The sequence below is a fragment of the Tasmannia lanceolata genome, unplaced genomic scaffold (assembly GCF_043159265.1).
Source record: "Tasmannia lanceolata isolate RefF3 unplaced genomic scaffold, GAP_Taslan_0.1 ptg000008l, whole genome shotgun sequence".
Lineage (NCBI taxonomy): Eukaryota > Viridiplantae > Streptophyta > Magnoliopsida > Canellales > Winteraceae > Tasmannia > Tasmannia lanceolata.
In genome coordinates this window covers 34,253,692-34,279,220 of record NW_027518685.1, presented here as the reverse complement: position 1 = coordinate 34,279,220, position 25,529 = coordinate 34,253,692, and the positions used below count along the sequence as shown (strand labels likewise).

The following is a 25,529-nucleotide window of genomic DNA, read 5'->3' as shown; positions in this document are numbered from 1 at the left end:
AAATGGGATACAAGGGCAATAAGATTTGTGTTAGTGGAAATTCATTGCTTCCTATCTTATTAGAGTGTGTTGGTCAGAGCACTCTTTGGGTTGGTTTTGCTAATAATGCATATCAAATCCTTATGGTTGAATACCATTCTCAGACATGATCTTGATATGCAAAGCTAAACTATTGCATGACTAGACTTAGAAGTATTTTAACCTTCCATTGCTTGGATTGTTTCTATTGTAGAAAAGATTATTGGGACAAAATTTCTTTTGTTGCCTATAGACTCAAGATGAGTCCACATTGCAGTCTTAGTCAACCTGCATTTACTTGTTCTAATGGGAGAGTGCTAGAGGTCTTGCTGTGACTCATATAGACTGTGCCTTGGATGCTACCTCGTGGATTCTTCATTTTGTAATCACATGCTTAACTCATCTTCGTTCGCTAGAAGGAATGTGGTTTCTGTTCCGAGTCTGGGAAATGTTATTGCATCTATTTGGGGCTTACTGGCTCTTTAGTGTCCCAAGTTGTTGAAATACTGACAATTATGAAGGAAATTCTTAGGAGTAAAGACGTAATGTTAGGCATCTCAAGGTTAGACATATCACATTTGTATCTCTTGATGCTGCAAAGATCTTTCACTATGTTCTTCACATTTCCTTTTCTTGATTATGTCATAACTCATACCAAAGGAAAAAATCTTAATTGAGAATGGATAAGCGTATGTTTAAATAGTAAATGTAGATAAAATTAAAGCGATCTTTCCCAGTTAATGAATTCTCCTTTCGAGCATTCTCTTACTACATGACAGACAACGGAAAATCTTTGTCGCGGAAGTCCCTTTTGTCCGGATTTTGTCAATTTGATTGCAGTTTGCTAATCTTTAGTGGAAGTCTTGGTGTACGTTGGATTGTCCATGTCAGCAGACCTCTGTTATGTAGCCTATCTTGTTTGTTGATCCTTAAGTAACATAAGTTGCATGTGAAGGGTCATTGGACAAAATGTTTTGGTTATTCATCTGATATTGTCTTCTTGCCCCTTTGCACATTTTCTTTATTGTGCTGTCTATTTATTTATTTATTTGATAGATAACCTGGGATTGAGCCTCCAATCTCTGTGCTGTCTATTTTTTTTGTAACTAAATACCGAAAAACAGGGTGTCGATGGGCCATACCCAGTCACGGGGTTGGCCTAAAAATGAACTCTGGATCAAACTAGCCTGCGGATCCGGCCCGTTGAATCCCTACTTGAAAAGATCGATATGTCAAAGATACACTTGTATGATGAACACTTCGAGAAGTGATAGAGTTTCATATAGGGCACTTGGCTGGTCTAGAGACTCAAAGCACTTGTGGGTTACTAATCCAAGTTGCATGACAGACCGTGCTTACATCTAACTGATGTGCTACTCAAAAGGAAAAATGGTTGCATCTTGACTTTATGTTATTTCACTTGGGAACACTTGCAAACACCCAAAAGAGCTAATTTGCAACTCTGAACCCACACAATGCCAGCTCGTAAGCATGCTTGCTTGTCCAGACCACTTCTATGTGCTCACCTTACATAAAAGATGTGCAAGTATGATGCGATCCATCAATCCCATATATGGTTTTAAATTTTGGCCAAAATGCCGAAATTTTGGATTTCGGTTGGGGCCGACACCAAAAGTACATAAGTCTTAAATTTCGGGAAAATGTAGTTTTTAATTTTTTTTCTGAAATTTTTTTTTTCTGAAATTTCGGCCGAAATTTCAGCACAATAATGAAATTTGTTTTTTTTACTGATTTTCAGCCGAAATTTCGGTTTCGGCTACGTCCGAAACCGAAACCAAAATTTTAAACCTCGATCCCATATATGGTAGTGAAGTAAGGGATCCGGATAATTGTGTGCATGTATGCACTTATAGGTATAATGCTACCGTTGTCATGTTTACTATTACCACTACTCTATTGTTTCTAGTTGTGCAAATGGATGAGATAACCGTACATGGGTCATTATTTGATTTGTAACAGCAGTTGCTTAAAATTTCCAGTTGTTCTTACGGTTGGAGTGTTGAATTGCATCTTTTATTTAGGTCATGAGCTGAATATGAATGTTCTTTCTCTTTTAGGGTCTTTTATACGGAGGAAATAATACGTTTTTTGAGTCAACTGGTCTTTATGGTCAGGTAAGTCGGACCTCTTTTCGTTTAATGCTGCCAACTTTTTTGGGTTTTATTTAAAAATTTAAGTTACAGTTCCCTTATGCGATTTGCTAGCGTCCATTCCAGAATGCATTTTGCAGATGGGCTGTTGCATGTGAGAGCAGCCACCTCGTGAATGAAGACAAAATCTACTGAAAAGTGAGCCTGTGTGGCTGCTCTCACACGCAACAGCCCATCCACGGAATGCATTTTGAGATGAACGCTAGCAAATCCCTTCTCATATACGGATTTATATCTTTCTTTAGTAGATGTATGATGTATCTATTTTGCAAATAAAAGGAAGCTATCTGATTTTACTTGTGTTCTTTCTTTGAAGTTCTCATATTGTTCTTGAGGATTGTTGAAGTTGGTGATAGAGCCCAAATACACATTTATTATGGAGGGGGACCAGGAGAATACATGATGGGAAGAGAAGAGAAGAGAGGAAGAAGAAAGGAGGAAGAAAGGGAAATCGTGAGGAGTGAAGTTCAACTCACATTCCATCAACTTAAAGTTGCATTATATGCCTCTAGGGCCATCCTAATGATTGGCCTTACTATCAACTTAAAGTAAATAAACTAAAATAAATGCTAAAGAAACCCACAAAAACTTAAGTAGATGGATTCTACCCTAATTTAACTCTAACACAACCCCTTCAAACTATGACATGGATAACAGAACATGCCCAGCTTGAAACAAACACATTTACACTGACTTTCAATGCTTCACTTTGATTAATCATCAATCTCCCCTGACACATAGCCTGTATTTGCCAAGACCTAATGAACGAGTGAATAACTCAACACAAGCAATACTTCCGTTCACAAGAATCACCTCTAGTAGCAACTCACACTTCAACAGCATGGGAAAGTACAAACAGGCACAACAACCCACATAAATAGTATAACAACCACACAAATGGCATAAGAGCTACACAATAGATGCCATAACATCCATATGGATGACTTAGTAGCCACCCTTCATAAGGTGTCCTAATAACCCATGTAAAAGCTTCGCAACAATTAATAGAAAAGGCTCTAAAATGGCTCACAATAGCCAATGTAAGGGCCACACATTAATCTGAAGCGGCCCACACAAAGAAGCAGCTCCATAGGGTCCAACAGGTCGACGAAAAAGTGTCAAGGTAGCCATAGACATTCCACACATCAGTGCACACAATGTGACAGTAGAGCACACAAACACTCTGCGCAACAATTCATATTTGACGAAACATTACTCTCATACATACAATTGGAAATTCTTTCTTCTTAACTATCTCTATAAGTTTTGAGCTTATCTGCCATAGACATCTAAAACCCCTTGACACACGGGGGTACTGGGGCACCCGAAAGTCCCAAACAGTACTGAGGAAGCTGGGCCATTGATTGCCACAAGATAAGAAAGGAATACTTGTGGCCCAACAATGAGATCCTAGAAGTCCCCTATACCTTTTCAAAATGTTTATACAAAACAAGCCCCGTTATTAAGCATGGAAACCTTTCCCTTTAGTTCTCATCCAAAAAGTAATTCAGAAGTCTGTAGTGGAACCCCTCGAACATCAAGTACCTTTTCAGGATAAAGTGTCAAGGGAACTAGTACATTTACAAGCTTTATCCACATAAGTACACTATGGGTCTGCTAGTAAACTATGGAATGCGATACAACAAGCCAACTTTAGCTAGCGAAAGGTAGTAAAGGCTTACTATAGAGAGACTACTTTGAGTAAACATGAAATCACAGTAGGTGATGCTCAGGAACTCCATTCTCTTTGCTGCATACGTTCAAATAAATCAAGTTTGCATGCATATAGTAAAGTTCTTCGGTCTTTTCACTTTGGAGATTTTAACGTGTAGTAAAGGAAAGCAATGTCACATCTTATGCGGATGCAGATTAGGTAGTATGCGTTGTTCTATCTTCTATGTTAGGTTATATCTTGTTGGGGAGAACTTGTGAAATGATAAGAACCATAGTTACCAGGGTGGGAAACGAATTCGGGAAGCAAAATGTGAAACGGAAACGGGAAATGCAGAGAAAAAATAGAGGGGAAACGAGAAATGGGAAAATGATAGAAAAATTGCATGAGAAATGCATTGAGAAACATCTTAGGAAATACATTAGAAGCATTTCAGAAACGATTGCAAATGAAAATACATGAAACACAAGGAAAACATGAAATATATGGTTTTGTAAATTTTCAAATTTCTGTTTGAATATTTCTTATTTTTATTTTTTGTTACAATATATGCTATTGTGATCCTTTTTAATATCTATTCCACAATTTTTTGGTGTGTTCCAAAACGATTTTTGTAAGTTTCACACATGCTTCCCACGTTTCACATACGTTTTCTACGAGTTTTCCATACGTTTTTGACATAAGTTTCTCATATGTTTCCCATGCGTTTCGGAAACATTTCCCCACTTTTTTTCTATTATGTTTTGGAAACGTTTCCGAAACGCATTTTGGGGGAAACGAGCTTCCCACCTGTCCAAGAAGTTTCTGGCTACTATGGTAAGAACAAAATCAGGTTGCTATATTTAGTGCTGAAGCTTGATACTTGATGGTGGGTGATGTCATCCGCAGCTGTAGAAATTATTCCAAAATCACATATATGCAAATGCCTGTATTTCTAAACATCAGTAATTAATAATGCAATAGGTTATTAGTCTTCTTCACCTGTTCCTTTTGTAGTATGTTGAACTCGTAGAAATTGCATACCAGTCCCTGGAGAAGTCATTCTAGCTTAATCATAGTTGTCAGCTCTGTTCCATTTCAGCTGGAACACTTAGTACAGGTAAGAAAACAAGAACAGAATCCTGTTAGAAATGTGCCTTGCCTTGTTCCAGCCTTTTCTACTTGTTTTGGTCATTTAGGCCATTCCTTTGTGTTCATTTTTCTGATTTGTTTCTCAATATTTACACTTTTGACCATTTTTCCTTCAAAAGTGGGAAGCAATTAAGGGTCTATTTGGTTAAATTCCCATATGCAATATAATGAGAGGTTCCATACCCAATAGAATGGGAAGTTCAACATAACAAAACCCTTTCTTTGTATGGGTTATGTGGATGCTGCTTGGCTTATGAGCTTGGATGAAAACTTGATACTGAATGATGTGTAGTAAAATGTGTATTATTTTTCTCTTCAGGCGTTTTCTAGTCTTCTTCTAATGCTTTTCTATTATTTTTTTTTAAATTTTTAAAATTTTTGTTGCACCTAAAAGAAAAAGGGATGACAACTGGAATGTAAATGACAATGGTGAGCTGAATATAATAAGTCGCTCCATATTTCCACTGAAGAGCATTTAGATGACAATTCTAGCAAGGAACTAGTATTATGTTTTTTTGTTCAGGGTGGTTCGTAAAAAGGTAGGGGTGGCTCCAATTGAGGAGAAGATGAGAGAGCACCGCTTAAGATGGTTTGGACATATTCAACGTAGGGTTTTGGATACCCCGGTGAGAAGAGGCGACTCGTGCCAAATTGATGGAGTAAAAAGAGGTAATGGCAGACCGAAAACAACTTGGGGAGAAACATTGAGGAAAGACTTGATAGCTAGGAATATAACAGAGAACATGACTTTGGATAGGATAGAACGGAAGAAAATGATCAACGTAGGAGAACCCAACTAGAACCAAGATTAGAGCCGGGTAGATTCCTTTTACCTTCTTCATGAATTTTTTCTAAAGGATTCATTTAGCCGACCCCAACTTGTTTGGGACAAAGGCTTTGTTGAGTTGGGTGGTTCTGTAATATGCCATAAACACCATCCTAAACCTACTTAAGATAAACCCCGAGGTCTTGTAGGGTTTTATGCATGTCGGTTTATCAGGAACACAACTTTGACAACTTTGACAGTCTACTGTAAATTTGGATGAATAAATGTTGTACGTTTTGGTCGTAGGGCCAAAATTTTGTGGTGATATGTTTTGTTAGTATGAGAATGGGTATGGTGGTGGTATGTTGAAGAAAGGTGGAAGGTTTTCTTCAAAGTAGTCTACAAACATGGTGATAGTGCTTAAGTTTTGGCCGAGATCTTGGTTGGTACCTGGGACAGCATTGCTACCTACAGAGATTTACTAGTAATTTTGAGGAGCCGTTGTGGTTTCCAGGAGAGAAGCAATAGGTAGCCATGATAAAGATGTTTTATGACATGACTATTGCGCCAATTGTTCTGGAAAATCTATAAAATGCTAAGGTCAGGAAAAAGAACTACGGTAAGGTCTTGTTTTGGTCTCTTGTGAACCTGTGATTTCAAATTTAATTTCGTACTGATAGTGTCTAATGGTTATTTAATTTCATACTGCTAGTGTTTAATAGACTATTTTTATCTATAAGTTACAAAAGAAACTTATAAAAGTAGAAGTAGTGACATGTATAGAGGTCAATCTCCTTCCAAACACAGTTGAGACAGTGAACAATCTCCTTTCAAACATTGAAGTAAAAATGAACCTTGAAACTGCTTATTTTTTGTGCCTTTATATGACTAATATACTGGGTCACAACTCAAGACTATTTTGGGTCTTCAGTCAGAAGCGAGGGAAGACTTGTGATTCCCATGAAGGGATGCCACTTTATCTCCAAATTTTATTTGATTAGGGATCTAGATGGGTGTTTTCACTTTAGAGTCTCACACTCATTGGAGGTGACATGGGCTCTTGGAAAAATAACTTTTAAGTAACATTTCCAAATATTTCTTTACTCAAAAGTCTTAATCTGGGCCTGCTTAATCGTCTCCGGTGTTTACTATTCTTTCCTGCTACACTTTATTTTGGATCCTGGGACTGTAAGAATATTTACTTCTGCTGCCATTTTTTTCCTGATTATGCAAGCACTAATTTTATTTAAACAATGATACCATGTGTTGCAAGATATATTTATGGCAACAAATACTCAAATTCCAAATTTGATGCTTATGATATAGGTTGCCTTTTTTACTTATAAATTCCTTGTGATTTCTTTGAGATTTCACTGTGGTTTCCTTTTCTTTTGTATTCCAGTCATCAGTTCGGCAGGTTCTTCTACAGACTGGGGAGGTATTGAAGTCTATTCTGTATTATCTTTATGGATTTCTTGATATCTATATTAAATCTTTATTTTTAGTTTTCTTTCTAAAAGTTATAATAGGTATTAAATTTTGCTTCCTAAAAGGATTTAAAAACACATAATACGATTACTGGGATTCATTAGTTTCATCAACTGTAAAATTGTTAGCTGTCTGCTAACTATCTCAATTTCTATCTCTGGTACGTTTTTCTTTTACTTTATTCTTGCACTAGAAGAATTTGAAAACACTTAATACGATTACTGAGATTCATTAGTTGCATTAACTGTAAAATTGTTAGCTATCTGCTAACTATCTCAATCTCTATCTTTGGTACATTTTTCTTTTACGCAATTCTTGCACTTCTAATTTCTCTCTAAACAGTATAATAGGAATTGGATATTGCTTCCTAAAAGAATTTGGAAACACATAATACGATTACTGGGATTCATTAGTTGCATTAACTGTAAAATTGTTAGCTATCTCCTAATGTCTCAATCTCTATTTTTTTCATTTATGTTTGTTAGGTGAAATTGAGGAAAATGAGAATAGTGAGTTAGGGCAATGCTCCCCCTCAATGAAGTATTTATATTATAAAAGAAGTTTACAATGACAAGAATGCCCCTAATAGGCTTATTCTAACGCTCCCCCTCAAGATGGAATGCATAAATTATATATTCCTAGCTTGTTACAAATATCGCTTAACTTTGCTTTATTCAATGGCTTTGTGAACATATCAGCCAACTGATCTGCAGAACGAGTAAACACAGTACATATCTCCCCTTTTTGAATCCTCTGACGAATGAAGTGACAATCGACTTCAATGTGCTTTGTACGCTCATGGAAGACTGGATTAGTTGCAATGTAGATGGCAGCTTTGTTGTCACAATACAACGATGAGGGTGATGAAGAAACAATCCCAATCTCAGATAAAAGTCTCAACCAAATAATCTCTGTACTCGTGTGTGCCATCGCTCTGTATTCTGCCTCAGCACTTTACTTTGCAATGACATCGTGCTTTTTGCTTTTCCAAGATACCATGTTACCTCCTACAAAAGTACAATACCCGGTAGTTGATCTCCTATCTGCAGGAGATCCAACTCAATTCGCATATGACCATGTCCCTTGAATAGTAGACCCTTTCTAGGTGCACCCTTCAGGTATTTTAGGATCTGAACTACTACACTCCAGTGTGAGATACGTGGGGAACTCATGTACTGGTTGACAATCCCTACAGCATAAGATATATTAGTGTGAGTGACTGTAAGGTATATGAGCTTACCCACTAGTCTTCTATACCTGCCAGAGTCTTCCAACAGATCTCCTTCTGGAACTAGTTTTACATTGGGATCCATAGGTACATATACAAATTTACTCTAAGATTCCCTGTCTCTTCCAATAGGTCCGAACATACTTCCTCTGTGATAGAGACAAGCCACGAGAGGAGTAGCCACCTCTATCCCAGGACAATATCTGAGACGTCCCAAGTCTTTTGTAGCAAACTCTGTTTGTAAGAAAGTCTTCAGCTTCTGTATTCACCATAAATTACTACCTGTGATGATGATGTCGTCAACATACACAACCAATAAAATGCACCCCTGCTGAGGACTGATGACTGAATATCGAGTGATCTACTGCACACTGTCTCAGGCCAAACCGCATAATGGCCTCACTGAATCTCCCAAACCATGCTCGTGGAGATTGTTTCAAGCCATACAGAGATTTCTTCAGGCGACAGACAGAGGAGGACATCTCCCCCTAAGCAGCATACCTTGGAGGCTGCTCCATATAAACCTCCTCATGGAGTTCGCCATGTAAAAAAGCATTCTTCATATCTAACTGATGAAGAGTCCAACCATTATTGACTGCAAGAGAGAAGAACATGAACTGAAGGGATCTTGGCAACTGGGCTGAATGTCTCATTGTAATCGACCCCAAAGGTCTGAGTATAACCTTTAACAACTAGACGTGCCTTCAACCTCTCAACAGTTCCTGCTGGCAAATACTTGATGGAGAACACCCACTGACAACCAACCCGCCTAGCCCCAGATGGAACAGGAACCAGATCCTAGGTATGGTTAGAATGTAGCGCACTCATCTCAAGGTCTATGGCAGCACGCCATCCTAGGTGAGCGAGGGGCTCTTGTAAGGACTGTGGTAACGCGACATTAGATAAGGAGGAAACAAAGCTTTTGAAAGTAGATGTCAGACGGTTATAAGAAACAAAGTTAGAAATAGGATGGGCAGTGGAGTGAGAGTGAGTACGAGAGGCAATAGGTGGGTCAGAAGCAACTACAGAGGAGGGTAGAGTAGATGCGACTGGGATCTCGACCATCAACTAAGTAAAAATCATCATCAACCATGGAAAATAAATTTTACTGTAAAACCTGGAAAAATATGTTTAATTTCCAAGTAAAAATCATCATCAACCATCATTCCACTAAGAAAATAAATTTTTAACCCCATCTAAATGATACTACAACAAGATGAAAGGGTTAGACAATCAATTAATGGCTCGGTGGATATGAGTTTGCAAATAGTTACTGACCAAATGATATATAGAGAGCTTAGCAAGTTCACATTACATTTCCACATCTCTAAAACACAAACATAAAAGTAAAAGAAAAGGTGGATAAATAAGGCTGCAGACTCATAAAAAATCTAGGTCTCTGCCCTCAATCGCATCATCCACATCCTTTTCATTCATGTAATGGATGTCATCATCTCTGGCCTCCTCATTATCTCCTCATCATCAGAGTCCTCTTCGTCATCTATGTTGACAAGCGCATGCGCTACAGCCTTACCTTTAGCTTACCTTCATTGACGTGCAAAATAATTTATTATAAGTTAAAATATAACTTTAAATCTAAAACATGAACCGAGAATTATATTCTATAGACTTCAAGTATAATCACTTTGTCGAGTACCTTTTTTCCTCTTAAAATATAAAATGAGAACAAATCTAGGACTACTACCAACTGATTGTGACGGTGGTCAAAGCGTCACAACTTTGACGGGAATAGACTGAATATTATTGTTATGAAACACCATGTGATTATCATCCAGTCATCCTAGGTCATGGTTTTAAATTTCAGTTTCAGTTTTGGTTTCAGCCGCCACATAAACTAAAACGTTTTAGTTTCGGTTGGAAATTTCGGTAGAAATCCCAGTAAAATCACAGAAACGTATGGAAACATATACAAACGATAGAATTTTTAGATGAATCTTTGGAAAATGCTAGAATAAACACAAATACACGTAAACACCATCACATACGCAAACAACCATCTATAATGTTTTAATAGTATCGAACACCTAGTGACATGCGCTGTCACACATATCTGACAATTCAGTACATACCAAATTTCACGTGCAATTCATACAAATGTAATTATATAACACACTGATATAGTATACCACTAACTTACGATTTTGGTTTGGATGTGTTTCGGTTTTGGTATTGTTTCAGTGGGGATGGAAAACATTTTTCGTGCTAGTTTAAGTGGAAATTTAAAACCATGTATTTGATCAATAGGAAGAATATAAACTTTTTTTCTCAACAATCCATGCATCGATAGACTCTATAAGATCTACTCAGATCAGATCGATGCTCTAGTTTCTCCTTTCCCGTAGTGTCATGTTATACATAATATAAACTAGAGCATTTAGCGTTGCTTGCTCTAGTCAGTTTCTCTTTTTTTTATGGACCTATCATTGTCATAATTTTTAAAGGGAGATGAGTTATTCGCCCCCTCTTAGGATAATGCGCCCCCGCCTTTTAATGTGAATTGTGGGCAGACTTTAACACTTTTTGACGTCAAATCACGTTAAAAGGGGGGCTCATTATCTTACAGGGGGTGAAAAAATCATCTCCCTTTTAAAATCATAAATCTTATTCACAAATAAAAAACTACAAGAATCCCAGCAGTAACTTCTTGGGACTTCAACTATGGAAACATAAACACACTGCATCATAAGTACTCTGGTTCCTATCACAGCATTACAGGCTTAGGATCACCGCAACAAAGCTCGTCAACTTTGCTATCTTGGGCCCAAACCAAATCCACGAATCATCTACGATAAGCATGCGATTGCTGTCGGAAACAATCCATGTTTTAGCGAAATTCGTTGCTATGTTTATTAATATTAGATGGAAAAACAAGAAAAGACACATTTCCATTATGTCATCAGTACATGATTACATCTTTCTCTCATCTCCTTTTCTCTCTCCTAATTCCATATCTAATCTAAATGGATCAAGTTTAAAACAATAATACGAATACACCAACTTGTAAATATCTTTTGTTGTTCTTCAGATACCTTCGATATTCCCTTGTGTCGCTTCTGCTCCTTGATTCTGACCATCAGGAACTTGTTCATTGCTATGGGATATAGAGGAAAAGAGATGGGATCTCTAGAGGGATCCCCATTAGCACACGTATATATGCAATAAATTGAAATAAAATAATAAAGCAAGATTAAGTAATAATAACATGAGAATGTCTTGAATCAAATAAAGCCGTTTACCAAACCAAAGATGCATGAAAGAACCCTCTACGAATCATCCACTAGCGATTCACTTGCTCTGTTGACTTTTGAAGAGCTTGTGTAGGCATCGCCGGTGAGACATGCAAGAGAGGATCAGAAGTCTTATGCAATCCTCAACTTCACAACACTTGAGTGTCTCTCCAAGGCTTGAACACCAAGTCTGCTTACAAAGCTCTAAGGAATAAGAACCTGACTTGCTTGAGAAAACTAAAAGAAACTCTTTTGAAAAACTTCAATTGGAATCATTCAAGAAAACTTGGAAAGAGAACCCACAAGAGCACATGAGAGAGCATGCCATATGGGGCTTTGGGGTGTGCTATTTATAAAAGTCTAAAGTTACTCTTGAGTGAAAAAACTATCAATGCCATAATTAAAGGGTGAGTTGGTTTCACATGGGTTAATGGTGGGTTTATTAAGGAGAATGAACTATACACATGTGCATGGATTCAATAAGAGCATACGTTGAACCAAATTTGCAACATGTGGTGTACATGTGCATGAATGCAATAAAGTGTATACATTGAACATGAAATGCAATATGTGGTTCACATGTGCCAATTCTTCCAAAATAAATACAGATAGTCGATTACCCTTTTACCCTTAACTTTTGTTACTTATGCCCTTTCTCTTGATTCCAATCACCAAGCTTGCCTTTTGACTAATTTTGACAAATTCAAACGTATTGACTCTATGAATATTAATTATATATATTATGGTTCTAATCTTATATACTTAGTATATTAATATATATATATATATATATATATATATATATATATATATATATATATATATATTCACATTAAATCTTTTATGTGAGTGCAACTTAGGATAAAATAAATGATTTTGAAATAAAACACTTGAAAAATATGGCTTTAATAACCATGGTCCCGGGACTTCTCAAGCTTGTAAGGTCCTATCCCAAAGTTCTTCAGTATGCCTTGCTCATAATGTGCACAGAGGTGCATAAGAAGCATGACAACATCTTGATTCAGACACGGGCATCACTAACCTGTCATTAATCACTAAGGAAGCTAACCCTATCACTCCCTTAGGCCTGAGCTAATTTATGACTATGCCTAGTGTGTCCACACTTTGCCCTAGGTTCTCTATCCTAGTGTGGTAGGTGGTCTAAGGTAAGTAGCACACACACTTGCTACCAACGGCTCTATTGTCATTAAGCATTTTCATACTTGGTTAGAACATGTTCTTTAACTGCTACAAAACTGAATTGCCAAAATATTATTTTATTAATAAGAGCATGTTAGGCCACCAAATCTTACAGTCTCCCACCTGACCTTATATTATGTGAGTCTCAGTCCCAAGTTATTCATGTGAGTATAAGATTCTCCAACAGGTAGTGCCCTAGTGAGTGGATCGGCCTGATTCTCTTTGGAAGGAACCCAATTAACTTCAACAAACCTCTTCTGTAGCATATCTCGAATGTAGTTGAATCTCCCTTCAACATGTTTAGCTTTGGAAAACAATTTAGGGTTAAGGGAGATAGAGATGGCCGCATTATTATCACATAGTACCTTAATTGGCCTCTCAACACAGTCCACTATAGCTATCTGACTAAGAAACTGCTTCAGATAAACAGCTTCCTTAGCGGCCCGATTCACTGGAACATACTTAGCTTCCATCGTAGATTGTGCCACACAGTCGTACTTCTTACTCTTCCATGATATAGCTCCGTTACATAAAATAAACACGAAACCAGAAGTGGATTTGGAAGTGTATGGACAACCTTGGTAATCCGACTCGGAATATCCTATAAGATCCAATTGATCAGACTGATATGTCAATGTGCTGTGTTTGGTTATCTTCAGATACCTAAGAGCCCACTGGATTCCCCTCAAATCCTGGATTTGACTGATGTCTACTCATCATGCCCACAATGTATGCTAGATCTGGTTTGGTGCACATCATTGCATACAAAATACTACCAATTGCTGAAGCATAAGGAAATTTAGTTGGGTCAAGCACTTCACTAGGACATTTACAAGAATCTTCGAAACTGAATTTCCTCTTAGAATTATAAGGCAACGTGTTCTCAAAACTGTTTTGTAGACCATAGCGTGCAAGAATCGTATCGATGTTTCTTTCTTGAGAAAGACTAAGCTTTTTGATACTTATGTCTCTGACAATTTTTATCCTATGTATGTAGGTTGCTTCCCCTAAGTCTTTCATGTCAAACGATTTGAATAACCAGGTTTTAATTTCCACGAGAAGCCTGGTGTCATTTCCTGCTAATAGAATATCATCTACATATAAGGCCAAAATAGCTACTTTAGCTCGCACCTTCTTTAAGTAAACAGAGTGATCTTGCTCATTCTGGATGAAGCCTTTTTGGCCTATGGTTTCATGAAACCTGATGTTCCATTGTCTGGATGCTTGTTTGAGACCATATATAGACCTAAGGAGTTTGCTGACTTTTCTTTCATGACCTTCGGGTCGCATCAAGTAAATCTCTTCTTCTAGACTTCCATTTAGAAAACTGTTTTCTTATCCATCTGATAAAGGTCAAAGTCATGGTAGGAAAATAATGCAAGGAAAGCTCTGATATTCTGGATTCTGGCAACATGTGAGAAGGTCTCATTATAGTCGACACCCAGTTCTTGTGTATAGCCCTTGGCTACAAGACGAGCCTTATACTTTTCTATCTTTTCCTCAGAATTCCATTTACGTTTAAATACCCATTTACAACATACGGGCTTGACTCCTGGTGGAGGGTCTACTAATTTCCACACATTATTCTTCATCATTGATTGAATTTCATCTGGACTTTCAATGGCTTCTTCATAGGTATGGGGTTCGTCTAGGTCAACTTTGACCATTGTACACTTCTCCACAATAGACATAGAAATCCGTGTGAAATGTGTTCTTGTGCTTCTTCTAGGGGAAATGGATTTTCCTTCATCTTCTTTTGATTGGGTGAGGAAGGTTCTGGTGAGGCTAGTGGTTGAGTATTGATCAATGGCTGGGTATCAGTAATATCTTCTAAGGCTTCTTTGTCACCATCAATTTCTTCATGTATATCGGACCTATCTTCAAGAAACTTGACATTTCTACTTTCGATTATGACCTTATCTTTAGGATCATAAAGCCTATATGCTGTAGAGTTCTCAGCACAGCAAGTGAAGATGCATCTACGAGACCTACGTGACAACTTGTTTCTTGAAGGGTCTTGGTCAAGGACAAAAGCAACATATCGACCGTAGAAGATCTCATAGGGTGTTAAGGATAAGCATGTGATGTAGACATCAACAGTGGGCGTGGATTCAAGGTTTATAAGCACAGACGTGGACGAGACTGATGGTGGAGACTCTAGCATGGGCCACAAATATGGGTGTCTTTTTTTTTTTTCATCATTTTATTTGTAGCCTAGTTTTTAGGCATCAAATCTCATATGTTTTGCGTGTTTTTGGTATTATTAGAAAGGTTTTTCAATTACCTATCTAATGTGCCCAAGATCACATGATTTGGATGTGATTTGAGCAAGTTATGAGTGTTTTTAGGAAGTGGCATAGGTCTATTACGGGATTACTATTTTTTTTGGTAAGTTTTTAACTTTATTTAGTTTACTTTGGATTAGATGAATGATTGAGATTAGTTGCTTAGGTTTTAAGTTATCTTCCAGTGTTTCTTTTCTTATAAATACATCTTATGAAAGCAATTTTAGGGGCTTTTTGAATATTGAATAGAATTAACGTTTTGCTTGAAGCTAGAAATTTGGGCTTTCTTCTTTTCTCTTCTTCTTGTAGTTTGGAACCATCTTTTCTCATCTCCTCTCATATATTATCTTCTATTTCTTCAATCAAATCAGCACAAACAAGGTTAATAAATTAGATTTTCTATTTTCTTTGTTCTTGAACCCTAAAACTAGAAAACCCAAAATCCATAGATCTCCCTTATTCTTCAAGATCTTATTTGGAGATTTTGAGGGAATGTTTTAGTGATTAAACATCACCTAATACTCACAAGATTTGGAACTTTCAAACATTTTTGAACCCATTGCAAGTTCTTACCCATTTCAAGCCCTGAAACCCTTTTTAAAGATTCATAGCCTAAACCTACCATCAAATCAGAACCTAAACCCTAGAATTACCTTTCTTTTACCTACCTAAACCCTTACCATAGATCTGGACAGCAATTTCCTTCAATTTCTAGAATTGCAGGAATTACCAAAAGACCCTTACGGCCTAAATCTGTACTGTTTTGACCCAATTCCTGCCGGTGGGCATTTTTTTGTATTTCTTTATTATTAATTTCTCTTGCTTTTGTTACATCTAATTAAAACTCAATTTTCAAATGTTACCGTTAGAACTTGTGAGGCATATTGAGGCATAAGTCTTACTGCACCTCAATACACCCCGGGTCTTGAGGTGTATGCCTGTGCATCTTGGTTGCGTCTTGCCTTGAGGCATACATCAAACGCCTCTCAAAGCATTGGTTCTAAGGAGGCATGGGTTAGTCATCTTTTCACCCATAGTAAGATGCCTCCTTTTATTCGGAGCAAGTTTTTTTTTTTTTTTGGTGTGTTGGGTATTCATGTTTTTGAGTTGTCTCTTATAAGGTTGGCATATTTCTCTTCTCGATAAATTAGGGAAGATGTTATAGTCAATGGTTCCCTTTGGCGTGATTTGGGTTATATGCCTTGAAAGGAATTTTCAGACTTTCGAAGGCAATTGTACTCCCATCCATAGTTTTAAAACTCCTCCACGTCGTCATGGACTCCCCCGAGTCGACTCCCTTTTCCCCAGGCTGCGTCCAACGTTTTGCCCTACAAAGTCAATAAAAACTCCTTTGACTCTCCCGAGTTATGACAACGTCAACTGAGTACTCAGCCGAGTCAACTGCGTTCTTGGCCTCGTTCGCACCGAGTCATCAAGGATTTTTCTTGGCTACATTTTGGCCTGCATCCGCGATTTTAAACACTGCTCCCATCTCTCTTTTAATGCTGGACATTAACTCGATTATTGCAAATTGGGCTTTGGCTAGAAGTGAGTTTTATGGAAATGGTTTTAAAGAAATGGAAAATAGCTTCTTCGGGGTAAGATTCCAAGGAAGAAACCTATTTCTATATGGGATGCTCCCCCACCCACACCACCAGTATTACTAAAATCATCTTTGAAGGTGTTTGTTGTGTAATCCGGGCCCGATAGGCATTGGGAAGGCATGCAGGAATGACAGTGGTGGGATTATATGCTCTTATCCTTTTCCAATTGGTACTATGATTCAAACTAGGCAAAGGTACGGGTGTTACTCATGGGGTTGTATATTTTTGAAACATTGGGTAAGAACATCATCATTGAAGGTGATTTCTCAAATTCTATATCACGTGGGACCATGGAGGCTGCGTAGTTTTATTGAAGAGATTGGTGATCATATTATGTGTTTTTTTTTCATATTCTGAGGATTGTGAATACCACCATTGCAGATATATTGGCAAAGACTATAGTTTTTCAAACTCTTTGTATATAGGGAAACCTTCTCCCTCCCTCCCCTTTAAATGTAATTTTGGATGTTTTCATTTCTGAATTTATCATCACCAAACCATTTCTTCAAAAAAGACACGTTTGGTGGTTGAAATCATACACATCTAAGTCCTGTCTACTACATGTCTCTCCCCAAATGCCAGTGCGATCAAGATGATGTTTAGTGGGAGAAGAGGTCACAAATTTCATTCAATGAAGTTGAGATAGGCTGTGTGCTTCTAAAATAAATGACTTTAACAATCCTTTTTATTATACCAATCCTGTTGGTTTGATGTTTAATCAAGGTGTAAGAGGGAATTACTTGTTTTGGATTTCTGATTTCTCCCGTGTTTATTTTATTTTCCCTTTTGGCAAAAAATTGTTGAGATTAATGCTAAAGGGGTAGTGGCTTATGTTTTTATTCCTTTTCTAACCGGTTCTGTTGGTTTTTTCTCAATTATGCTTTTGCATGCATCCATTTCCCCCTAAAGAATATGAAATGTAGTTTAATTTAGTCTTTTTTAATAAGAAATAAAAGAATAAATACCTACTGCATATGATAAGAGGGGTGAAAATCCTAAGTAATTACTATGAGTTTGGTTTACAAATTGCTATACATATTCCAACCCTGCTATATACATCTACTATGGTCCATATTCGCGTTTGGTTTACAAATTGCAATACATATTCCAATCCTGCTTTATACATCTACTATGGTCCATATTCGCTAAGATAGTTCTAGATGAGGTATTGGTATCCTGTTTGCCTTATCATTGTGGAATGAGAAGTTGATGTTCTCTTTGTTTTGGAAAATTCCCGCTACTGTAATGTTTATTATAGAACAATTTATGCCTATTATTCAAAACAGGCTAAAAGGTAGTCTCTATGAGTCACTAGGCAATTATTGATCTTTCTCTCTTGTATTTCTATCTTTTTGACAAAAAAATTCTCAAGAACTGAAGTTATGAAATGAGTGCTTTAATGATTAGGTTTTTCTTTAGCAAATTTGTTTGCAACTAATATGTGCCTGAAGGTAAAAGAGGTCATATTTTCCTTCTGTCTTCTATATCCTCAGGTTCAGGCTCTTCATGAAATGGATCGATCTTACTTTGGAGAAGGTCTTACTCTTCTTGGTGAAAGGTTTGTAAGAAGCATGTGTAAGTTGAATTTTTAGTTCTTAGATCTGTTGATGTAGAACACAGAACCCATTAACAAAAGGGAAGCAAATCTTCTTAGTGTTGTCTTTGGCCTTTGCTATCTTGATAGAAGCAGATCTATCATTTTCTTTTATTTAATTTCATAAATTTAAGCATAAGTGGTTGTTTATTTCATTAGTAATTCATGCATAAATTTAAGCATAAATGAAGTTGTCTCCGTTTTGAGAGGGTTCAAGTGCTATGGTATTTGTCTGTTTGCAATGGCGTGAATCGTTTAGAAACAGAGAATCAAGGAATGCTTAGTGATTAGGGGCCGTTTGGATATGCGGATTTTAGAATCCGGGATTTCTTCAAAATTGTAGCTAGAAGAAGCTGACCAGCCGTCGTTTTTGACTTCTCACCTTTCTTTCCGTCAGCAAGAGAGTTGCAGATCCTCCCATATTTCCTGGTTTTAGAAATCTCAGGATGCAGGAGAGAATTTTAAAGCCTGAATTTCTCACTTAAAATCCAAGAAACACTGTCAGGACAGCATACAACAGCTTGATCATGAACCCTCTTTTACACTGTTTTCAAACTAAAAACCTGGATTCTAAAATCCGCGTATCCAAACGGTCCCTAAGAGTTCATTGATTGGGTGGTTAGTCCTTGATATAAAAAATTTGATCAATGATCATTAGTTTGGCTCCTGTGAGGACAGACTTTTGAGGAATCTTGGTATAGGACCTCTTTACAAATGGAAAGTGGTCATTGAGGGTAAGCATTTCAAGGAGAAGAATTGTATGAAATGGTCTTAGTCGCCTCCTTGATTGATTGAAGGATATGAATAATACTTGAGCTCCTCATGTAAAATAGCGTTATCCACTCTTGAGCCCTATAGGTAGAAACTACTCTAGGCAGTGGCTCCCCTATGGGGCCTAGTGTGTTCCACAACAAGGGAAACTGCAAATTCAAGGGGATTTGTTGAATGTTATTGTTTTGGTGCTTTACAGACTATTGTCATGCTGATTAGCTCAGATTTTAGGGTTTTGTTTAGCTATTTTCGGGGCACAATATTTTGTATTTTGCTGTTCTCATATTGAATTGAATCTACATCTATGGTTGCATTGATAAGACGATTTTTCTCTTTAAAACATTAGTAACCTTTGGATACGCATTTAGGAGGACTAGTGATTTAGGAAAAGAATGATTCAGAAACATGTCTCTCACCTTTTTCATGTAGTTTGATTTGTCATGTTTTTTCAACAATTGATATTTCAGATTTGCAGTATTCTCTTTGTCCTGTTTACTGGACCAGCTCACATTTCTGATAATAATTAATTTGATGTTCATATTTTAGGTTGTTCCAAGTGACTTGGTTGAAGGAAACTGGTTTCATTTATGATCGACACAATCTTAGCAAAGTTTGTTCTTTATCTTCTTTATATACACTCATACGTTTCTTTTTAAACTATTGATTAGTTTCTTTTATGATGATAAAAGTTAACAACGGGTTGATGAGAGTGATGTTAGCCAGCATAAATCCTCATATGGAAGTGATACTGATATTCATTTTTCCCATTGTATTTATTAGCTTCTTTTTTTAATATCAAAATCATATGAAGGCTTCGTTTGTGCCTGGAATAAATCATACCCGCTCTTTTGACCTGTTTTTGAATGGAAACAGTGTGTGAGCATGGAATCATGGATGAAGATATGCCTTTTGTATAAATAATTGTATAGCAGCTTTTGAAGTTTTCTCCCCCTTGAAATGGAGGAGGATTAAATTGATTGTGATCCATGACTTAATGTGGTCTATGATGCTCGGGTCCTTCAAACTTGGCAATTCCAAATCTTATTTAATCTTCATTTGTCTGATGACCCTATTAACGTTCAATTCATGGTATCCTGTTCTGAATCATTTATTCTTGTGTAAGATGTGGTGTATTTGATCTTTTGCCTTTTCCTTTTCAATACTTACATGTGATTTAATTTTGTGTCAATTACTCTGAGCATACTATGTTACTACCTAAACAATTTATGTTTCGCTCGTGTTAAATTATTTCAATATTGCTCTTTGTCTTTTATAGCTGTTTGTTGTTTCCTATCATAATTAAATAGATTAACAATGAATGACTAATGAATGGTATATACGTCTAACACTCCCCCTCAAGCTGGAATGTATATATTATACATTCCTAGCTTGTTACAAGCATCCTTTAACTTAGCTGGCCCCAATGGTTTAGTGAACACATCTGCGAGTTGATCTGCTGATCGAGTGAACATAGTGCATATCTCGCCTCTTTGAATTCTTTGACGAATGAAGTGGCAGTCTACCTCAATATGTTTGGTTCTTTCATGAAAGACTGGATTAGTGGCAATAAAAATTGCTGACTTGTTACCACAATATAACCGTGCAGGATCTGGAGAGGAAAGACCAATCTCTGACATAAAAGAACGTAACCAAATCAATTCTTCACTGGTGTATGACATAGCTCTGTATTATGCTTCTGCACTAGATTTAGATACCGTGTCTTGCTTCTTGCTCCTCAAAGACACCATATTACCTCTAACGAAGGTGCAATAGACAGTTGTAGACCTCCTATCTGCTGGAGATCCTGCTGCCCAGTCTGCATCATTTTACCCTTCTACTCTTTCATGACCACATCTCTTGAAACATAGTCCTTTCCCTAACGTACCTTTCAAGAACCTGATAATCTGAACTACTGCTGCCCAATGAGATGTGCGAGGAGAATGCATGAATTGACTAACAATTCCCACTGCATATGAGATATCAGGACGAGTAACTGTCAAATAAATCAACTTCCCAACAAGTCTCCTGTATCGTCCTGGGTTTTCAATCAACTCTCCCTGATCAGGAAAGAGTTTAACATTAGGATCCATAGGTGTTGATGCAGGTTTCACCCCCATAGAGCCTGTCTCGTCCAATATATCTAAAGTGTACTTCCTCTGTGACAGAGAAAGCCCGTAGCGAGAACGTGCTACCTCAATGCCAAGAAAATATCTTAGGGATCCCAAATCTTTGGTGGAAAACTCTCCCTGAAGGAAGTCTTCAATCTCCATATACCAGCTTGATCATTTCCCGTGATCACGATGTCATCTACATATACTATCAAGAAAATATACCCTGCAGTGGACTGATAGCTGAAAACCGAGTGATCAACTGCGCACTGTTTCATGCCAAATCGAAGGACTGCATCACTAAACCTCTCAAACCATGCCCTCGGAGATTGTTTCAGTCCATAAATCGCTTTCCGAAGACGACAAACAAAAGAACCCATCTCCCCCTGAGCAACATACCCAGGAGGTTGCTCCATATAGGGGTGTAAACGGATCGAATTCGGAGCGGATATGGCTATATCCGAATTCGATTACAGTATACACTATCCGAATTCGGATTCGGATTCGGATTCGACGGATATTTAATATCTATTACCGAATTCGTATTCGTCGGATATTGTTCGAATTCGGATATTATCCGTATCCGTTTATCCGGTAAATTCGAACATTTTATTGCAGCACTTTATCTTTTTTCTCCTACTTACTCGAATGAATTTTCCAAACCCTAAAACTAGACCTCTACATTCTCTTCACAAAATTAACTCTCAAACCCTAAAATATATGAGATCCTCTTCTTCCTTTTAAAACAAAGGCAGAGAGAGAGAGAGGGAGGCAATGGGGATGGATGATAGTGTTGGTAGTGGTCTTTGGGTTTTTCCTTTTTTTTTTTTGTATATGATGGAATGGGTTTGGGTTATTTTGATGGAATGGGTTTGGGCTATTTTTGTTTTTATTTTATTTTTTCTAAAAAGAATATTCACTTTACTTATAGAAACAAAAGATAGTGTGTCATTACTAAAAATAAATATTAATGATAGTATTAATAATAAATAAAAAGGATTTACTTCTCGGATTCGGATGTTAAACGGATCGGATATACCATTTACCAGATTCGCATCCGCTAAGAGCCGGATATCTCATAAACGGATTCGGATAATATCCGCTTGAAACAGATTCGGATAATATTTGCTTTAAACGGATTCAGATGCGGACGGTAATCGAATTTCCGAATATCCATTTACACCCCTAGCTCCATATACACCTCCTCAATCAGATCGCCATGAAGGAAAACGTTCTTCACATCTAACTGGTACAATGGCCAACCACGATTAACGGCAATTGAGATGAGAACACGTACTGGAGGTATTTTGGCCACAGGAGAGAATGTCTCCTGATAGTCGACCCCAAATGTCTGAGTGTATCTTTTGGCCACGAGGCGGGCTTTGAGACGTTCGACGGTGCCATCCAGAAGGTATTTAATAGCAAAGACCCACCTACAGCCAACAAGCTGCGCTCCAGAAGGTAGAGGTACAAGATCCCATGCTTTATTAGAACCAAGTGCAGCTATTTCGGCATCCATAGCGCCAACTAGGATGAGCAAGAGCATCTGAAACTGTTTTAGGCATAGAAACAGAAGAAACACTCGAAACAAATGAACAAAATGAAGGCAAAGATGCTCATAAGAAACAAACTGTGCGATGGGATGTGCAGTCGTATGAGATCGAGTGCGTGAAGCAATGGGAGAATCAGATGCAAGAGGATTACCTGATGGAGAAGTATCCGACTGAGGATGAGGATCAACTGGTGGAGGCAATGGTGGGCCTGTAGGAAAGACAGTTGATCGGGGCCCTCGAGTGTGTACTATAGGTACAGTTTTAGAAACGACCTCTGTAGACTCCAAATCAGGCGCAACAGAAGGAGTCAGTATCGCGGGTTCAACAGGAATAGACGACAGCGGAAACAACAAAGATGGTACCTCAACAGGACTCGGAGGTGGGGCATGAAAATATGAAGTATCCTCAAAGAATGTCAAATCGGCAGAAACAATTTTTTCCGCAGGTGAGGACTATAACACTTGTATCCTTTTTTAGTACGAGAGTAACCCAAAAAGATACATTTTTCCGCTCGAGAGTCCAGTTTGTCACGACCAGGGCATAGGTTGTGGACAAAACAAGTGCACCCAAACACACGAGGAGTCAAGGGAAATGGATCACCTGAAGGAAACAAAACAGAAAACGAAGTACTACCAGATAAACTAGAAGAAGGCAGACGATTCGCTAGAAAGCAAGCTGTAAGAGCTGCATCGCTCCAAAAATGTTTACGAACTCTCATCTGGAACATAAACGTACGAATCATATCTAATAAGTATCGTAACTTCCTCTCAGCAACACCATTCTACTGCGACGTGTGAGCACATGAAGATTGATGCATAATTCCTCGTGAAGCAAGAAAGTCAGTAAAACCATTAGAGCTAGAAAAGTATTCTTTTGCATTGTCAGTACGCAAACAAGAAATGGAAGACTTAAATTGATTTTCTACCTCAAAGTAAAATAACTTAAATGCATTGAATACTTCAGATTTGTCTTTCAACAAAAATAACCTTGTTGCACGAGAATAATCAACTAAGACAATGAAGTACCGAAAAACAGAAAGAAAGAGTTCGTATCGGGCCCCAAACATCTGAATGAACAAGTTCAAATGGGCGCGACGACCTACGACTACTACTCGAAGGGAAGTACACTCGATGGTGTTTTCCCAACTCACACGACTTACACGACAACGACTCAACAGAACTAGTAAGAAAATGAGATTTTCGAAGCGTCTCTGCAGGAGGGTGACCCAAGCGGCAGTGCCACTGATAAGCATCAACAAATGTTCGAAGAGCAACACCAGCTGTGGTCGAATCAAGATAATACAAGCCACCAACCTTATGGCCCAATCCATTCCTCGTCCCACTCTTCATACCCTGAAATATACAATAAGATGGAAAGCAAGAAACAGAACAATTTAGAGATTTAGTTAATTGACGTACAAATAGCAAATTGACAGGAAAAGAAGGAACATGCAGAACTGAAGATAAATGAATATCATTAGAGATGGACACCATACGAACCCCATAGACAGGGACTTGGTTCCATCTGCTAATGTAACAGTAGGAGGGAGCCTAGAGATATCTGACTGGAAGGATGAAAGAATATGAGAATTACCAGTCATGCGGTGAGATGTCCCTGAATCAATAAGCCATGATCCAGGGATAGAACCAGAAAGAAAATAGGACGAGCTACCTGGTTGAGCGAATGTGGCCATAGGCTGCTTGCCTTTATCACGGATGCGCAGAAGTTCCTCATAGTCAGCACGACTAACCACCATGGAGTCACTGGAAGGTGTTGCAATAGGAGTAGGGTGGGGAGGGTGGGTATCATCAGAAGCAGCTACCAAAGCAGTAGAATTACGGCGGCGACGGAGCTCTGGATGTAGATCATAACAATAATCAATACTGTGGCCATCCATACGACAATGGGTACAATAACGAGACCCATGACCACGACCTCGCCTTGAATCACTACCATGACCACGGCCAGCACCATCATAACCACGACCACGACCACCACCATCACGACCACGGCCAAACCTACTAAAACCACGTCCTCGATCACCACCAGTATAAGTAGCAAGTGCAAACCCATCAATATGCGGAGCACTGGCCGGAGTAGCCCTCATGCGTTGTACACGAGAGAACATGTCAGCAAGAGACGGAAGAGAGCCGGAGCCGACGATCTGCTGGCGTTGTTGAAGATAGTCGAGGCTCAGAGAGTCAAGATAGCGAACAACACGTAAATTCTCCTGACGCTTGGCAAGAACAACAAGATCTACTGTGAACGGCATGAGCAGGTCAAGCTGCTGACAAAGAGCCACATAAGAACAGTAATGATCTGCAGCGGTCATCTCCCCATGATTGAAAACAAGCCAGTCAGAGAAAAGATCGCACATCCGTGTGACGTTATCAGCGCCAGAGTACAAGATTGCCGCATGGTCCCAAACCTCCTTAGAGGAATCAAGATACATCATATTAGCAGAGCCACCTGGGGTTTCATAACACTCCACAGAAAAGAACGAATCACGGCATCCTCCTGTTCCCATCTCGCATAGGAGGGATTTGTGGTGGCTGGGGACGCACTCTCAATAAAACGAACTTTACTCGACCAAGGAGATATGTACGAACTGACCTCCGCCAAGGAGGATAATTTTGCCCATCAAGCTTTATGGAAGTCATCTGAAGAGGAGCCTCTACAGGAGTATAAGGAG

General features: G+C 38.2%; 1 protein-coding gene across 1 annotated transcript in view; it reads left to right on the top strand.

Annotated features, from left to right (window-relative positions):
• QC (glutaminyl cyclase) overlaps nt 1–25,529 on the top strand; it is a 35,169-nt gene that overhangs the window by 1,660 nt on the left and 7,980 nt on the right. Inside the window, exons 2-5 of the mRNA XM_077389338.1 lie at nt 2,097–2,153; nt 7,161–7,196; nt 18,305–18,369; nt 19,723–19,786. Coding sequence (XP_077245453.1) covers nt 2,097–2,153; nt 7,161–7,196; nt 18,305–18,369; nt 19,723–19,786 — 222 coding nt within the window. The remainder of the gene's footprint in view (nt 1–2,096; nt 2,154–7,160; nt 7,197–18,304; nt 18,370–19,722; nt 19,787–25,529) is intronic.